The following is an 18,042-nucleotide window of genomic DNA, read 5'->3' on the forward strand; positions in this document are numbered from 1 at the left end:
CACTCTGCTTCCTCCGTAGCGTTACGCTGGCCGCAGGGGAGGAGATGGAGTGAAGTGTGTGTCACATGCTCCTCCATGGAACACTGATGCGGACGTGAAGATGGGAGAACGGGGCAGTGGAGCGGCAGCAGGTATCAGACATGGTATCGGGGACTTGTTAAACAAGTCTTCGATACCATGCAAATTGATAGTATCGGGACATGCTTACCGATCAGCTTACCGGACGACAGGAGGGTCCTCACATGCCTCTCCGTTGTCCGCCGGTTATACTGATCAGTGCTTTGCAATGGCAAAGCACTGATCAGTGTATGCAATCAGAAGAAGTGTAAAAATAAAAAATAAAATTATAAAATTTCATTAACCCCTTCCCTATTAAAAAGTTTAAATCACCCCCCCCCCCCCCCCCCCATTTCCTTTTTTTTTTTTTTTTTATAAAATAGTGAAATAAAGAATAAAAATAATCATATGTGGTACCGCCGCGTGTGTAAATGTCTGAACTATTAAAATATTAGGTTAGCTAAATCACACGGTCGATGGCGTACACGTAAAAAAAATACCAGAAGTCCAAAATTGTGCATTTTTGGTCACTTCATATGCCATAAAAATATTAATAAAAAGCAATCAAAAAGTCCCATCAAAACAAAAATGGTACCTATAAAAACTACAAAAAATGAGCCCTCATACCACCCCGTACACGCAAAAATAAAAAAGTTATAGGGGTCATAAGATGCCAATTTTAAACATTAAAAAAAAATATAAACTACATGCACCAAAATTTGTAAGTATTAAAATAAAATAAAACCTATATAAATTGGGTACCCTTGTAACCGTATGGACCTATAAAGATAAGGTGTCATTTTTACCAAATATTGCACTGCGTAGAAACGGGAGCCCCCAAAAAGTACAAAATGGCTTTTTTTATTTCACCCCACAAATCATTTTTGGGGGGTTTCGCCGCAGGTTATATTCGAAATTAAGTGATGTCATTGCAAAGTACAATTGGTGACGCAAAAAACAAGCCCTTCTATGGGTTTGTAGGTGCAAAATCGAAAGTGTTATGATTTTTAGAAAGGAAGGAGGAAATACCATGCCCTTTATGTCAGTAGGAAATGTCCGAAGAAATTTGACAAGGTTTGGGTTCCATGGTTGTTATTAGAGGTCTCTGCTGATCCTCCAGTTCCGGGGACCTCTCAGTCGTAGACTGCTTGAGTGGGATTTGAGGAGCTCCTAGGGTGTGTTGGGATGTGTGTGTGCGAATGGTATTGTCTGTGTGTGGTCTTCGTGTATTGTTGTTCTGGTTGGGTCTCCCTTCCCTTGACCACCCATATTTGTTTCAGTTCTTGTATAGTAGTTCCCTTGACATGACTAGGTTTGGAATGGGAGGGGCGGGGTTAATGGACTTGTTATCTGTTTGTTTTTACGTTGATTGAAAAAACAATAAAAATATGTTTTAAAAAAAAAAATTAAAAAGGAAGGAAGGAGGAAAAAGCAAAAATGCAAAAAACGAAAATTTTCTTAAGAGTCCTTAAGGTGAAAATAGTCTGAGTCCCTAAGGGGTTAAGCCTGAAGGATGTTGGTTGGTGAATAGGAATTAAGAAAAAGGGATTTAAAGTTGTAGGAAACTAAAAAAAAAGAAAAAGGCTTTTTTTTTTCTCAGTACAATGCAATAAATGTATAAAAATGCATTCAAACATGTCCATAGCCTTTAAATGGGCACTGTCAGATACAAAAACTTTTGATATGTTGTAAAGCATGCAAACCAATAGGTTTTGCAATTGCTTTCATTAGAACATTTTCTGTATTTCCTACTGAAAGGCCAGTCAAACAACTGCCCCCCTGCCTGCTTGGACACATACTAGTCCTGCTGTGTCCATGCATCACCACCTATGTCATGGACACACTTCCTTGATTGACAGCGGTGAGTGCAGGGCTCACAACTGGAGGAAAAATCCTCCCACTGTCAGCTTGTGTCCCGCTACTGTCAGTGAGGACAAGCTGGGAGTTGTAGTTTTGCTAATGCTAGGGGAGATGTGAGCAGACAGCATACTGAGGGGTGGAGACCTGCACAGTGAGGCCACGCCCCCTCCCTTTGAGAGGATTTCAGACTAGTTAGCTAAATTAAAAGTGTAATAAATAAATAAATAAAAGGTGCTAGACATAAAAATTTGATGTACATGGTCAGGATTAGGAACTGAGTGATCCTTTAAAAAAAAATTACAGGTACGCTTTAAGTACATGGAAACTGATGGCAATATATAAGTTATGAGTTGATAAATAAACAAGCTCTTGCATTATAAAATAATTTTGTAGAGGGTTTCCCTCAAAATTAGCATATATAGAGACACCTAAATTTCCATGTATTTGTTTCTATATAGTTTTGGTAGATGTTTATTTTAGAGACAATGGAGACTTGGAAATAATCGGAGTTCAGTGTCTTAACATTTTTACATTCAAAAGAGAAAGACATCAAAAGATTCCTTGTACTTGTATATGCCTGTGCTAGAACATAATAATGTTATCCCTATGTGTAGACTACATGTTTACTTATTAATGCATCCAGATGTGCCCTTATGCATAAAAAAAGTTAAGACAACCTTTAAAGTACGGAAGAAAAGTTTGTAGTCATATTCACTGCTCTATTAATAGTGTATAGTCTGCAATTCACATGGAAGAGAAAAAGGCCTAAAGCTGATTACGATACTTACTCACAAAGCACCACATATTTCTCAAGGCACTCAAGCAGAAGTTCGCTTCCTCCTTGATGGAAGTGGAGAGCTGGAAGGATAACATCATCCTTCAAGCAGAAAACAAAGTAAGACCAGCCCATGCCTTCTTTGCTCTGTTTAATTGACTTGAGGTCGGTCAAGCTGAAGAGGAATGACCACTTGCTCTGGATATTTATCGGACTTGGAACACCTAAAAAAAATGTAAAAAATGTAGAAAGGGAGAAATATTAAGTTAGGTGGAAACCTTAATGGGTACATACATTCTTAATAAAGGAACAACAAATATAACTGAACCATAAGTTAGTATCTACACTTTAAATTACATTAATATGTTTTATCTTGGCGTACTTAAAAGGGGTACTCCGCTGCTCAGCATTTGGAACAAACTGTTCAGAATGCTGGAGCCGGAAGCTCGTGACTTCACAAGCCGCCCCCTCATGACTTGACACCCCGCCCCCTCATGACTTCACACCCCGTCCCCTCAATGCAAGTATATGGGAGCCGGTGTGACGGCTGTCACGCCCCCTCCCATAGACTTGCATTGACGGGGCGGGGCATGACATCATGAGGGGGCTGGGCTAGGACGTCACGAGCTCCCGACATCGGCTCCAGAGTTCAGAACAGTTTGTTCCAAACGCTGAGCAGCGGAGTACCCCTTTAATATTACAAGCAATGGAACAGAACAAAATGAGAGGCACTTCTTGCCGCAGCCATCTTCTCTTACTGCTTTAAATGCAACGGGAGACCAGAAAGCTGGACTCTGTACTTTCCGTAAGTAGTTTGTTCCAGAAATAGTTTGTTCCAGAAACATAGGGACACCCTCACACCACAGCTCAAGAAAATAGTCCCGAAAAGCCCTTTAAAGGCGCAGAATGCAAACAGGGGTAAATAATGTTAAACACTTTTTTACCTTCATTATGGAGCTTGACCACCAGGGGCACAACTGCTAGTAAAATACACTGCAATAATTCTGTTTACAACTCCTTTAGCCTTTGGAGACTTGTGCCATAAGAGCACACAGCACCTGCAGGAGTCCTCAGAGCAGCTGCACAGAACTATTTCTACTTTTAGGCCACAGATTATCAGTAGGACCGAAGCTGTAATACACAGCTGGGATCCTTCTGCAATTGCCAGGAATGGAGACAACCCTGCAGCAGTTTAGCCCCTTAGATGTCATGGGCATTAATGACCAGGGCAACTAAATGATTTCACAGAGGGAAAGGGCTTCCGCTCTTACCCATCGATGGCTGCCATGGCACCTGGTACCTAACAAAGAACAAGCCCCCATATGGATTCCTTCAAGTTCAACCAATAAATCTACTTTGCTGATACACAGAGGAAGGCAAAAAAAAAAAAACCTATGGAGCAGATCCCAGGTGCCCATAATAGAGGCAGGAATCCTTCCCAATTACAAATCCTGTAATCCTGTTCAAGGAATCAATCCATTATAGAGATGTCCCCTTGTTAAGCTTACAGGCCTAGGTATAAAAAGATCTCTGTATTGTCTATTTATATATTTGTACATTGTAATTAGATCATCTCTGAGACGTGTTTCATTCAAACTAAATAACAACAAGCTTGATAACTTGTCTTGATACAACAGTCCCCCCATTCCCTTATTCATCTTGGTTACCCTCCTCTGCACCCGCTCCAGTTCAGCCATGTCCTTCTAATATATATATATATATATATATATATATATATATATATATATATATATATATATAAAATGCCCAAAATAGTACCCAGTATTCCATCAGTGTTCTGACTAGTTATTTGCATAAAAGGTAAAACAAACCATCAACTATATGAATTAAAAAATCAAAAGAACATCTGACTGCAACACAAATTATATAATTCCATAAAACATGCTTTTCTTGATCAAAAACATGAAAAAAACTGAGCATATGGCATTTAGTATTGCTGCATTCCTACTTCTCCAAAGAAGAAAAGTTTTGCCAACATTCTGCACTCAACATCTCATAATGAGAAAACAAAATTTTAGAATTTTTTGCAAATTTATTAAAAAAGAAAAAAACTTTAATTTTGCATGGACATGAGCATTTGGCCCCTTTGCTATCACGTTTGAATTTTAGCTCTGGGGCCTCCCATTTCTCTTGATCATCATCTGTGATGTTTCTACACCTTGATTAGTCAGTCAAAAACCAAGCCATGAGGTGGGAAAAGACTGCCTGTAGAGCTCAGAGACAGGTTGTGTGGTGGCACAGGTCTAGAGAAGGATACAGAAAAGTTTCTGCTGCACTAAAACTTTCCAAGAGCACAAAGGCCTCCATAATTCCTAAATGGAAGAAGTTTGAAACAACCAAGACACTTCCTAGAGGTGGCCGCCCCACCAAAGCAATTAATCAGGGGAGAAGGGCCTTGGTAAGAGAGGTGACCAAGAACCCAATGGTCACTCTGGCTGAGCTCCAAAGATCCTGTGTGCAGATGGGAGAAACTATCACTGCAGCACGCCACCAATCTAAGCTGTATGGCAAAGTGGCCAGAAAGAATCCTCTCCTTAGTAAAAGACACATTAATGTCCCCTGGGCTTAAAAAAATAAAAAAATAAAAAGTACCTAAAAGGACTGTCAGAAACCAGATTATCTGATCTAATGAAACAAAGATTGAACTTATTTACCACAATTCTAAGAGTCTTGTCTAGAGGAAACCCCTGCTTATCACCTGCCCAATTCGTTCCCCTACAGTGAAGCAGGGGTGTAGTGTGTTTCAGCATCCGGGACAGGGATACTGGTGAGGATTAAGGAAAAGCTGAATGGAGCAAAGTACAGAGAAATTCTTAATGAAAACCTGATCCAGGATGCTCTGGACTAGAGATGAGCGAACTTACAGTAAATTCGATTCATCACGAACTTCTCGGCTCGGCAGTTGATGACTTTTCCTGCATAAATTAGTTCAGCTTTCAGGTGCTCCGGTGGGCTGGAAAAGGTGCATACATTCCTAGGAGACTCTTTCCTAGGAATGTATCCACCTTTTCCAGCCCACCGGAGCACCTGAAGGCTGAACTAATTTATGCAGGATAAGTCATCAACTGCCGAGCCGAGAAGTTCGTGACGAATCAAATTTACTGTAAGTTCGCTCATCTCTACTCTGGACCTTAGACCGGGCTGAAGGTTTTACTCTTTACAAGACAGCGGGGGAGATTTTTTAAAACCTGTCCAGAGGAAATGTTGCTGAGTTGCCCATAGCAACCAATCAAATTGCTTCTTTCATTTTGCAGAAAGAAGTGATCTGGTAGCTATGGGTAGGTTTTGGTAAATCCCCCCAATGACCCTAAACACAGCTAAGACAACACAGAAATAGCTGAGGGACAAGTGCAGAATGATGAAGCAAAACTAAAAAAAAAAAAAAATAAATATTTAGAACAAGGCCGAAACATACCAAAATGTCAAAAAGATGAACGAATCTTAAGACCTTCTGAAAACAATTGGAGAATTAGTGTTTCTTTTCCCTTGCACATTCCCTTTCAAAAAATGTTAAAGCATGTCATGCGGCATCAGTCAGGATCTCGCACTCTTAACGCGGCAGCACGATTTACTTCCTGGCTTGGCGCTCATTGCAGGAGACAGGCTCTATTACAGTGTATGTAGCTCGCTATCTGAAAAGTGACGAATTGAATGCTGGGAAGTGAGATGCACTAAGACCTTGACCGATCAAAACATTTGATTTGGCAAAAGTTATCTTTACGACAGTAAGCTTTATGTGCTATTTGATAAATAGCCTGTAACCCAAAATGGCGCCACTAAAAAAAAAATACTCTACTAAAAAAATACTCTACTAATAGCAAAAAATAAGTCACCAGACAGCAACACCAATAGATAAAAAAATGTATAGCTCTTGGAATGAATCAGTGGGAAAAAAAATGCTAGGTCCTCGAAGCCAAAAACAGCTGTGGCTTTAAGGGGTTAAACATGAGTTATAAAAACAATGAAGAATTAATATATTAGAAAATGGGACAGGTTTGTATGCTTGTAATTAATGGAGCACAATGAGTGTGTAAATACAGACCTCCATTGCTAAACTGTTTCTTCTTGAAAGAAACGGTGTTAATCATATCCCATTCTGCTTCATAACTGTTCTGATGTTCGGCACCACCAATATTTCGCTCTTTTGGGGTTTGATTCCACTGTACAACAGAACTTGAGTCCTTGGATAAAGTTTACGGTAAATACATTAGTAAACTGAATAGAAATAATTAAAATACACTAAATAATCATAAATGCTGCTTAGCTAAGAATGCAAGATATTTACTAAATCACTAAAGGGAACATATCAGGTCCCAGGGGGTTCACACACAGGCCCTGGGACCTGATAGGTCAAAGAACAGCATTTTAACCACAGAGAGCTGAAAACTAACAGTGTTATACAGTCACAACAAGTGGTTACAGTAGGTTCTCTGCATCCCCTTCTGCCCAGACAGTGGTGATTGATAAGGAGAAGCCCTGTCAATCATCCTGGATGGCAGGAGGAGGGCATGGTGACCTGACTGTTACCAATTGACTAGAAAACCAGTCATGGTAGCGACTACATTTGGTTTTCAGTCAGCACTGCGGAGAGATGAGGAGAACAGTGCTGGAATGTTCTTCTGACCTGTCAGGTCACAGGATTAGTGTGTGCGGCTCTAAGGACCTGAAAGGCTAAGCTTAAAGGGGTATTCCTATCTCTTTCCATTCTTCCTCACTACCTCTGACGGCTGCCAGCAGTGAAACAGTAACTGGAGTTATGAAATGAGCGTAGCACACAGGGATACGCAGTTTGAACATTTCCTAATAACAGCTGGGATTGGGATTTATGAAAATTCAGTAACTCACTGACTTCAGAATTTCTCTCTGTAACATACGAACATAGATTGTCTACTACTAAAACAAAAGTAAACTAAACATGCCCATAAAACTTTTTAGGCTTATTCCGGTATATAAAAATAATTTCAAAAAACTGATTTGTAAGTTACAGTACACATTTTGTGAGTCCAAATGCTGGAAAATGCCGCTCAGTGGCACTATGCTCTGATTTTGTGGCATTTTTCTTCCCATGCTGTCGATCGCACAGGTACACCTGTACCCACATGACTGCACTGACAGACATAAATGTCAAAATAAAAGAATTTCCTTCTAAGGCTGCATTTACAGCACTGTTTAGGGGTATGGCAGCCATATCCAGCGGGAGAATAAAAAAAACAGCTGCTGTCGTATCCCCGCTGGACCTGTGCCGTATCCCACTCATTTCAATGAGCTGGACAATTAGCTAGTGACTCCAGTAAGCTTATTTTTGGACAGATTCAGTTTTTGTTGCCAGACTGAAAACCATGGTCTGCTGTGGTTTCAGTCTGGCAACGAGAACTGATACGATACAGAAATTAGTCTGGCTCATTGAAATTCATGGGGTCCGGCGGAGATACGGCAGCAGCCGGTGGTTACATTCTCACACAGGGTCCGGCTGCCATATTCCCAAATTGTGGTGTGAATGCAGCCTTACTTTGACATGCACATTAGTCAAATTGATTTCAATTAAACTCTGTGGAAGGGTATGTTCACATGAGCAGATACACTGACGATTTTTGTCTAAATTTGCGAGGCAGAAAAAAAACTGTGTTTCTGTAGGGATATTTGCAGCAAATCCTGACGATTTTTTGCAGATTTGCCATGGTGGATTTACATAAGGAATTGAAAAAACAAATGTCAAATGTGTTGAAAGAAACAACTGTGCTACAGATCCACAGGTAATTTGCAACAATACATTTATATCAGATTTTGACTAAGTCCATTTGGAAAATATACAACCAAGCCACGTACGATTCACAATTTTATTGCAGATGATTTTTCTCTACCTTGTTGTATTGTAACACACTAGAGATTTTCTGGTGCCAAAATCCATATGGGAAGTCGAAAGCTAACCTGTCCCCCATGAGCATACCCAAAAGCGGTCAGTTTTGTCATTTAGGTCAGTGGTCTTCAACCTGCGGCCCTCCAGATGTTGTAAAACTACAACTCCCAGCATGCCCAGACACCCCTCAGTTCTCCAGGCATGCTGGGAGTTGTAGTTAAGCAACTTCTAGTGAGCCACAGTTTGGAGACCATTAGTATAGGTGAAAATCCTTGTGACTGACCCACTTAGGACAAACAACATACCTTAACAGCACAAAGTATATTGGATGAGTCCAATGTTTCTTCAAGCGGCCTCCAATCTACAATGACTTCCATATCCTTTAAGAAAAACACAAACACACAAAAATATGGTTACATTAATACTTAGAAATAAAGGTGTACTTTGCTTGTTGGTTTTCTGTCATAAATATAGAAATATAGCCCATTAGCAGGTCCTTTATAATATATATTTACTGCCTTAAAACAGCATTAAACGCTAATAGAAAGAGAAAAGAACTCCAATGCTTCCAATAGGATAAAACTTTTGTAATGTTCCCCTCTTCTGGGCAGGCAGCTTTTATCTACATTTTTTCCTAGAATAGATCATACACAGAAATATGCTTGTCTAGTAGTTTTCCCCTGGATAATGTGGTACACACTTAGAAGCATTATTGCTATGCACTCCAGCACACACACTATACATGTATGAGTGCACTTATCTCACTTTAACAAATGCACAATGCCCATGAATTATACCCTATAAGAGCACTTGTGCCTATGCCCTTCTACAAAGTGTAATACAGTGACGCAAGGTGAATGCAGCCATCTTGTATGTTTAGTCGGAAACACTTCGGAAATGATGCCTATTATTCACTTGTAGCAATTCCAGTTATAAGCAGAATCAGGTACATTAAAACCGAAATAACATATTGCAGAACACTATTTACACTGCAGAGTGGAAAGTCCGCGCCACCACAAATTACCTGTTATACTTCATACTGATAAAATAATACCTTTTCTACAACTCGCAGGGTTCCTGGAATTAGGCTGTCTTGATCTTCTAATTTTCCACATGAAGAATGTATGAAGACCCCTTCCTGGTCATAGACCACCTGGAATGCAAAATAACATGGTTTTCAATTTATAGCAATAAATAAATAAATTGTTTACTCTAATAAGAGAAAATGGAGGGAGCAAAGCTGAAATCTGTATTTTTGTCTCTGTTCACACTATTTTTATGGCATTTATTTTCAAAGTTGTCTGATTTAAATGGGCACTGTCAGATACAAAAATGTTTTATATGATGTACATCTTGGCAAAATATTAACCTTTCTAATATACTTCATACGAAAATGTTAATTCCCTTTTATAGAAATCATGGCTTATAAAATCATGGCTTTGTCTAAGCTGGAGCACAGGCATGGACAAAGTACTGTAAGTCAGGGTGGGCTATCACTCGGTCTGATTATCAGACAGGAGAGAGAGCACAGAGGAGTCCTATCAGACAGGAGAGAGAGAGAGAGAGAGAGAGAGAGAGAGAGAGAGCACAGAGGAGCGCTGTCAGACAGGAGAGAGAGCACAGAGGAGTCCTATCAGACAGGAGAGAGCACAGAGGAGCGCTATCAGACAGGAGAGAGAGCACAGAGGAGGGCTATCAGACAGGAGAGAGAGAGAGAGCACAGAGGAGCACTATCAGACAGGAGAGAGAGCACAGAGGAGTCCTATCAGACAGGAGAGAGAGCACAGAGGAGTCCTATCAGACAGGAGAGAGCACAGAGGAGTCCTATCAGACAGGAGAGAGCACAGAGGAGTGCTATCAGACAAGAGATAGCACAGAGGAGTGCTATCAGACAGGAGAGAGCACAGAGGAGTGCTATCAGACAGGAGAGAGCACAGAGGAGTGCTATCAGACAGGAGAGAGAACAGAGGAGTGCTATCAGACAGGAGAGAGAACAGAGGAGTGCTAGCCCACCCTCACTTACTGGACTTTGTCCATGCCTGTGCTTCAGCTTGGACAAAGCCATGGTTTCTATAAAAAGGAAATAACATTTTCTTATGAAGTATATTAGAAAGGTTAATGTTTTGCCAAGATTTACAACATATACAAAGTATTTGTATCGGACAGTGCTTAAGGAAGCTTCCTACAAGCAAGGGGCACATTGCAGTGTGCACTGGAGATGAAGGGGGGGGGGGGTGGCATATCTATTTTGACTTCTGAGACTTATGAATAAGAAAGGAGGGACACAGGGATTTTTTTGTGACTGCTATTTGGGAAAGATTGGGGGGAGACTTTGCTTTCACTACTACTACTGAAAGGGGCATTAAAGTTGCAGTGAACATCAGTAAATGGAGCAGGACAATTGTAACAACTACTGTAGGGGATGGGCGAAGCCTTTATATCACTGTATATAGTAGGGATCGACCAATTATCGCTTTGGCCGATATTATTGGCCAATATTCCCTATTTTGGACATCTTGGACAATTACCTTGCCGATATGCCGATAATGGTATAAGTTAGTGGCTATCGGCCTTAAAGTTCACAGATTATCGGTATCTGCCCTAAAAATTCAATATTGCTCGATCCCTAGTATATAGCTGGTCATACACTTGACATATCTGTTGGCCAACAGCTATTCATCCTAACCCATCTCCACCAAAGGCATGCAAGCTTGTGTGTAAAAAACCTGGCAACAAGTGTTCATTTTCACTGTGGTAACACTGCAGAAACAATGAGGCATCGCACTCTTCCCATTGAAGCCAATGGATGTCTGCATAATGTATGGATAGAATGGGATTGCCAGAAACAGAGGTGTTTACCAATCATTATTGTAGGCAGATGAGGATCATGAATGGATGACTGGCAACTGGTGCTGATGTAGATGCTTCATGCTACATCACCATGGACTGTTGCAAGTCACATGCCTTTTTGGCACAAAGTAGTAACAGTGAGGATGCTGTCACATAGAAAAGGTAAAGAAAAAGAAACTAAGCAATTCTACATTAATGCACTATATGTATCTCTCAGGCTAAGTTCACATCAGCGTTGTGCTCCATCCTGTTTGTTGTTTGTCCTTTTTTTTCTGGCACCAAACAGACGTTGAACGGGTCAAAGCACAACGGACACTGCAGGGTCCCATTGACTTTAAATGGGGTCCATTGAATTTTTATTGTATCACAGGAGACTAGCAGAGAAAAGGTTACTGCTTGCAGTATTTTCTCCTCCGTTCAAGTCTCCCAGTTTTAACAGAGCACAATGCTGATGTGAAATTGGCCTAACATATATAAAAAGGCTAAAATAAGAAATACAGAATATGTTCTTTAACATGTCTAAACTGTCTTGTACTTTTTCATAGCCATCAGAAAACATTGGCAAATTGCCTTTTTTCCGTAGGGTGTTTGTTCTGAGAACTGTCACGGATACGAACGCAAAGACTAAGATCCGCAAACAATAAAAAAAAAAAAATAGGGAAAAGGTCTTCAGCTTCCATTTAAAAAATCCACAAAATGTATTAGAACATGGTTAAAAAATATGTGGAAAAATATCCTGTGGATGTTATGTTTTTCCAGCGATATCTACCTGTATTAGTGGGGAGCTGACTGCTTGTTTTTCTAATTGACTCAAAAATACAGACAAGCTGGGAAAAACAAACTTGTAAGATTTTAGGACCTCTGTGTTCTTTTGTGTTCTACAATATTTTACCTTTTAAAAAGTCAATAGAGATATAGTATCAAAATAATAATGCAGAGCTGGACAGATCCATGATCACTGGATTAAAAAAGTCCATAGTAAGTAATAGTGATTAGTTGGTCAGTCGATTAATTGGTCTACCTGCCACCCATACAGTGAGCCCCCAGAGCGTCACCACTGCTTTCCGGCTACACTCTGGCAGTACGTGGGGTCTCCCTGTGCAAGCATGATATCTCAAAGTACTGAGGGCCTACGGAAAAACAGATTGCTACAGTAACAAGTGGGCTGGCCGTACTAGTGCACCTCGGAGTTAGGTAACACGCCGAACCACCTAATTTGCAGGTTTACATTTAAGGAAATTCCTCTGCAATGAAGGGACACAAAAAAAAATAAATAAATAAAAAAAAAATGAGTGTACTCAGCATCATCTGCACTATTAGCCCATACCAGCAGGTTAGTGAGCGAGAGGTCAGATTCCCTTCAAAGGTTGGTATTACAGCACAAGCATCACTTTAATTGTGTTAAAAAAAAAGAAAGAATAAATGCGGATGGGTAGCTCTGTGTGAGCAGCTGTAAAATGCAATTTTTTAGTGGACAATCGGGGAGATTTATCAAAACCTGTGCAGAGGAAAAGTTGTCCAGTTGCCCATAGCAACCAATCAGATTTCCTCTTTCATTTTTAACAAGGCCTCTGCTAAATGAAAGAAGCGATCTGATTGGTTGCTATGGGCAACTTTTCCTCTCCACAGGTTTTGATAAATCTCCCCCAATGTCTTTTCAATTGTCTCATAGAGTGGGGGCTTGTCCCTCTCCTTCCCCTCCCTCCCTCACTCTGCTGACTCGCTGCTCTCCAGAGCCTGGTAGCCCTGCTATGTAACTCTTTCCTCTCTGGATTTATGTTGTATACACAGACAAACACACACATAATGATTATTGGAGATTGCCTGTACTCTACATCAAAGACAATATGGTGTTATTGGGTGGTGCTGTTCAACTGTTCACTCTCCCAATCACCCCGGGGTTTGGGTTACTTGCCCTACCCTGTGTGCATATTCTGTACCCCCGGGTTTACTGAGTTTTATTCATTACTAGCCGAGTACCCGGCGATGCCCGGTTTTTCCTTCCTCATCCTTGTTGGGGAGGAAAATTAACAAGGGAGGAAGCTTTTGACTTCATATCCCGTCCCCAGATCCCCGACCTCCTCTCTTTACGAGATGGGGTGTGGCTTAATTTAATTTAACTATCATATCTTTTTATTTGACATATAATATGTGTACCAGGTATTAATGAAATATCTCCAGCCATACAGAAGTTATGTGGGAACATACATTTCCCATTGATTTGCATGGGACTTTAAACAAAAACCCTGACCCTCACAAATGGGGGTAGTTAAGGGTTAAATTAACTATCCTATATTTTAAGTGGACACATAAGTAACATGACCAAGTATTATCGAAATATCTCCAGCCGTTTGGAAGTTATGCAGTAACATATTTCCCATAGACTTGTATGGGACTTTAAACAAAAAACCTGACCCTCGCAAATAGGGGTGAGTAAGGGTTAAATCACCTATCCTATGTTTGTTGTGGACATATAAGTAACGTGTGCCAAGTTTCATGTTAATATCTTTAGCCGTTTGTACATGATGCTGGAACACACACACATTGAGTTTTATATATATATAGATTTACTATGTATTTCTGATTTGACTTCTTGAGATATATGTGCTTGTAATGTTTTTTTGTTATTTTTCTTTTGTTCTCTGTATTGTTTGGAAAACTCTAATAAAAATATTTGGCAAACAATAAAAAACAAAACACAATATGGTGAGTGTATACTATGTCAGTCATGTGTGTCATCCATAGTAAGTCCTCTAATGCTCGGACTTGGAGTTTTGGAATAGTTAGAAGTACAGTGCTTGGATAACTTTTCTTTTAGCAGTGTTTCCTTAAGCTGTGTGCCTACAGCTTTTGCAAAACTACAACTCCCAGCATGCCCAGACATCCTTTGACTGTCCAGGCATGCTTGGAGTTGTAGTTTTGCAACAGCTGGAGGCACATGTTTGGTAAAAATCTTTATTAAAGCTGTGTCGCTGCAAGCTGTCTTCCCCATGCAGCCTTGTCAATCAGCACTCTCGTGTCCATGACCCTTGGACACGTTCATGCTGCTGTAAGACTCAGTGTCCTAGGAGGTATGGAGACCCCTAGTGGTGGGATTTTCAGAGGCAGTTTTCTTTTATAAAATGCAAAAATTTTTGTAGATTACAAAAACTATTGTTTTCCAAGATGTACAATATAAAAAGTTTTTAGATCTGACAGTGCTCATTTAATGCTGCGGCGGATTTCTGCTACAGCATGAAATCTGCCACTACAAGCAGACACACATAGCTACCTGGCCGCAGCCAAGAGTGCGCTCTGTAGTCCCCACTGTGACTGCCATGGGGCAACCGCAGCATGAATTAGGCTGCATATGCACCCTGCATGACCCTGCCTAAATGAATGAATAAATTGTGCCCTGAGGGTGTTTCGCTAGTCAACTATGAAAGCTCACATATCTCTCACAGGGACCAGTTTCTCCTAACTTTAAAGGAAAACTGTCATCCTGTTCACCCTTACTAAACCCAATACACCGGGTTATAGTGTGTGTGAACAGCAACCATGAATATTCCAATCTAGTCTCCATCGCGCTATTCAGCGCAGATAGCAGCCAATCTTCAGAGGGACCAGGCGCCGGACTGAAGGTACGTATATTAGCCAGAGACCTTGCATCGGTCTCCTGTTTACCCACACTATAACTGGGTGTATTGGGTTTAGTGTGGGTGAAAAGGATGACCATTTTCCTTTAAAGGGATGACAATGATCACTCAGGGAACACCTTGTTGTCACAAATGATAATAATAGTATTTCTTACAGAAAGTTTGCAGTGGAAGGCAGTCATTTCCCTTCGATCTCCTCCCGGAACAGATGAGCGGGAGCAGAGCTATGAGGGTGGTGGCACTACTCCTTAGTAAATGCACACAGGACAGAAATACTGCAGATTTTCAGCAGTGAAAAACTTGCTGGCACATCAATGGAGAGTTTGACTTATCATTGTCCTCTCTCTCCAACTGTCTTACTGCATCCAGAATGGTGAGCGTGGCAGATCAGTCATCTGACTTTTCAGGATGGTGCCCAGCTGCCCCTGACCTGTAATTAAATGGGTACCACTGTGGTTCTACAGCCACTTAAAAAACGCTTGTGCAATTTAAAAGTCCCAGTTAACCACAATTAAGTGGTTCATTCTGTACATAAACCGTAGTACAGCATCCCAAAGTAAACTTCTTTACTGGAGATCATAACACATCTTCAAATACAAACCATTCTCCCAAGATTATGTCAGATTATGTAGATAGATATTAAGGATCTGATCAGAGGGGATCAGACTGGAAAATGTTATAAAAAATAAAATAAAATAAAAAAGTGGGATAGACTTACATATTAAGAATCATTTCAATGCTGGATGTTGGACTAACCATATTACTATAAAGGAGGAGGAGAGTAAAACTGACTCACTAGTCAGCCAGACTAGGTAAACATTATCTGTGACTGGGAGAACATTATCTGTGATCTGTGGTCGGGGGAGAGGAGCACGTTATCTGTGGTCGGGGGAGAGGAGCACGTTATCTGTGGTCGGGGGAGAGGAGCACGTTATCTGTGGTCGGGGGAGAGGAGCACGTTATCTGTGGTCGGGGGAGAGGAGCACGTTATCTGTGGTCGGGGGAGAGGAGCACGTTATCTGTGGTCGGGGGAGAGGAGCACGTTATCTGTGGTCGGGGGAGAGGAGCACGTTATCTGTGGTCGGGGGAGAGGAGCACGTTATCTGTGGTCGGGGGAGAGGAGCACGTTATCTGTGGTCGGGGGAGAGGAGCACGTTATCTGTGGTCGGGGAGAGGAGCACGTTATCTGTGGTCGGGGGAGAGGAGCACGTTATCTGTAATTGGGGGAGGAGAACATTATGTGTGATTTGGAGAAGAGAACATTATCTGTGATTTGGAGGGAAGAACATTATCTGTGATTTGGAGAAGAGAACATTATCTGTGATTGGGGGAGGAGAACATTATCTGTGATTGGGGGAGGAGAACATTATCTGTGATTTGGAGAAGGAGAACATTATCTGTGATTTGGAGGGAAGAACATTAATAGGAATCAGACATATAAATGTTTACTAAGGTATTTGAATTATATTCCAGGATTTCTAGGTGAGAATGGAGAACGTGTAATGACCTTTATGAAGGTCTAAACGTTATATGGTTTGAAAACTCCATGTAGAGGTTTTTTTCTCCCAAAATTTCTCCCAATTTTCAGGGCTATTCTGGGCCTTCCCATCTCTCAAGACTTATTGTTGTTTGTGTAAATTGAGGCACCAAATGGACCCTGTGATGGAGCTAAAAGGTGGCTGAACTTAGCCCAATACTGACCTGGATGGTTTCTGACAGAAAGAGGAGGCAGTAGAGAGCACTGGCTGGCTGGAAAGACTACATGGCTTCCAATAAAAAATACAGCATCTGCTAAGTACTGGATGTCTAAATTAGGAACAACTTGCAAACCTGTATAACTTTCTGGCACCAGATGAGGACAATTTGTTGACATTAATGCTATAATACTATATATTGCTGCCCCCAGATGGAGACCTAATGGCTCCTGAACATAGCCACGTCAATGCTACCCCAGTATTTCCATGCACAAGGAAGAGTACATTGCCCCAATGTTACTTCATACTATCATGTTGTGTGTGACTGTAGAGCAGGGTTTCCCAACCAGGGTGCCTCCAGCTGTAACAAAACTACAATTCCCAGCATGCCCGGACAGCCAAAGGCAGTCCGGGCATGCTGGGAGTTGTAGTTCTGCAACAGCTGAAGTCACTCTGGAATGAAACACTGTAAAGACTAGCAGCACTATGCAGAAGGCTGTACAGTATAGGGAAGCCATAGGAATGCTGCAGCCTCGTCATTCATACACGGCTCATCCTAGAACCTGCCACATCAGACAACATGGCGCACGCTCTACCGATCAAACCATGTGACTCGCTATAAGGGATCCCAGCAGCTACCTATACCGCGTCGGTAACCGTGCCAGTCACTATAACAGGGTACGAAACATGTACGGCATAGACAGCTGCACCAGCATAACAGACCGCGTCTGCCTGATATTATAAATGCACAACACAACTGCGGCTTGCAGGCGTTTCCGGGATCACCGACACGATTAAACTTCCTTTTTTCCGTTACCTTTCCGGTGACAGGGGCCGCCATCTTGCCTACGAGTGTTTACGATGACGTCGCACTCCTCACGTGTCCAGGTGAAAACACTTCCTCCTTTGGCTGCTGCGCATGCGCGGTGCTGTTTTTCTGAGTCATTGGGCGAGCATGTGATGTGTCACGGGGCGCGGACGCGTGTCAGCTGACGTGATTACCGTTTGAGCGTCACTCGGGCTGTGTGCGTTGTGGAGTGGGGTCCGTCCTGTATCCATAAGGGTGCATTCACACAACGTTTTTGCAATACAGTTCCTGTATACGCTTTCAACGTGAAAACAGTGCAGAACCGTATTGAAAACCGTATGCAATGACTCCATTGAAACCCGTAAGCCAAAAGATGCATCAGGTTGTGTCCGTTTTGCATCCTGTAAGGTTTTGTCAGTTCGTTACCGTACAAAAAAAAAAAGTTTTTTGGTCCGGGTGAAAAACCGTATGTTTTTTTTTAACAT

General features: G+C 41.4%; 1 protein-coding gene across 1 annotated transcript in view; it reads right to left on the reverse strand.

The window, feature by feature from the left end:
* The window catches only part of TBC1D15 (TBC1 domain family member 15), a 114,558-nt gene extending 96,854 nt beyond the window's left edge, over nt 1-17,704 (reverse strand). The window contains exons 1-5 of the mRNA XM_056574113.1: nt 17,567-17,704; nt 9,625-9,723; nt 8,876-8,950; nt 6,756-6,894; nt 2,706-2,916 (exon numbers count right to left, since the gene is read on the reverse strand). Of these exons, the coding sequence (XP_056430088.1) occupies nt 2,706-2,916; nt 6,756-6,894; nt 8,876-8,950; nt 9,625-9,723; nt 17,567-17,590 (548 nt within the window). The 5' untranslated portion in view covers nt 17,591-17,704. The remainder of the gene's footprint in view (nt 1-2,705; nt 2,917-6,755; nt 6,895-8,875; nt 8,951-9,624; nt 9,724-17,566) is intronic.
* Nucleotides 17,705-18,042: the final 338 nt, after the last annotated feature.

Source organism: Hyla sarda, chromosome 4 (assembly GCF_029499605.1).
Source record: "Hyla sarda isolate aHylSar1 chromosome 4, aHylSar1.hap1, whole genome shotgun sequence".
NCBI classification, from domain to species: domain Eukaryota; kingdom Metazoa; phylum Chordata; class Amphibia; order Anura; family Hylidae; genus Hyla; species Hyla sarda.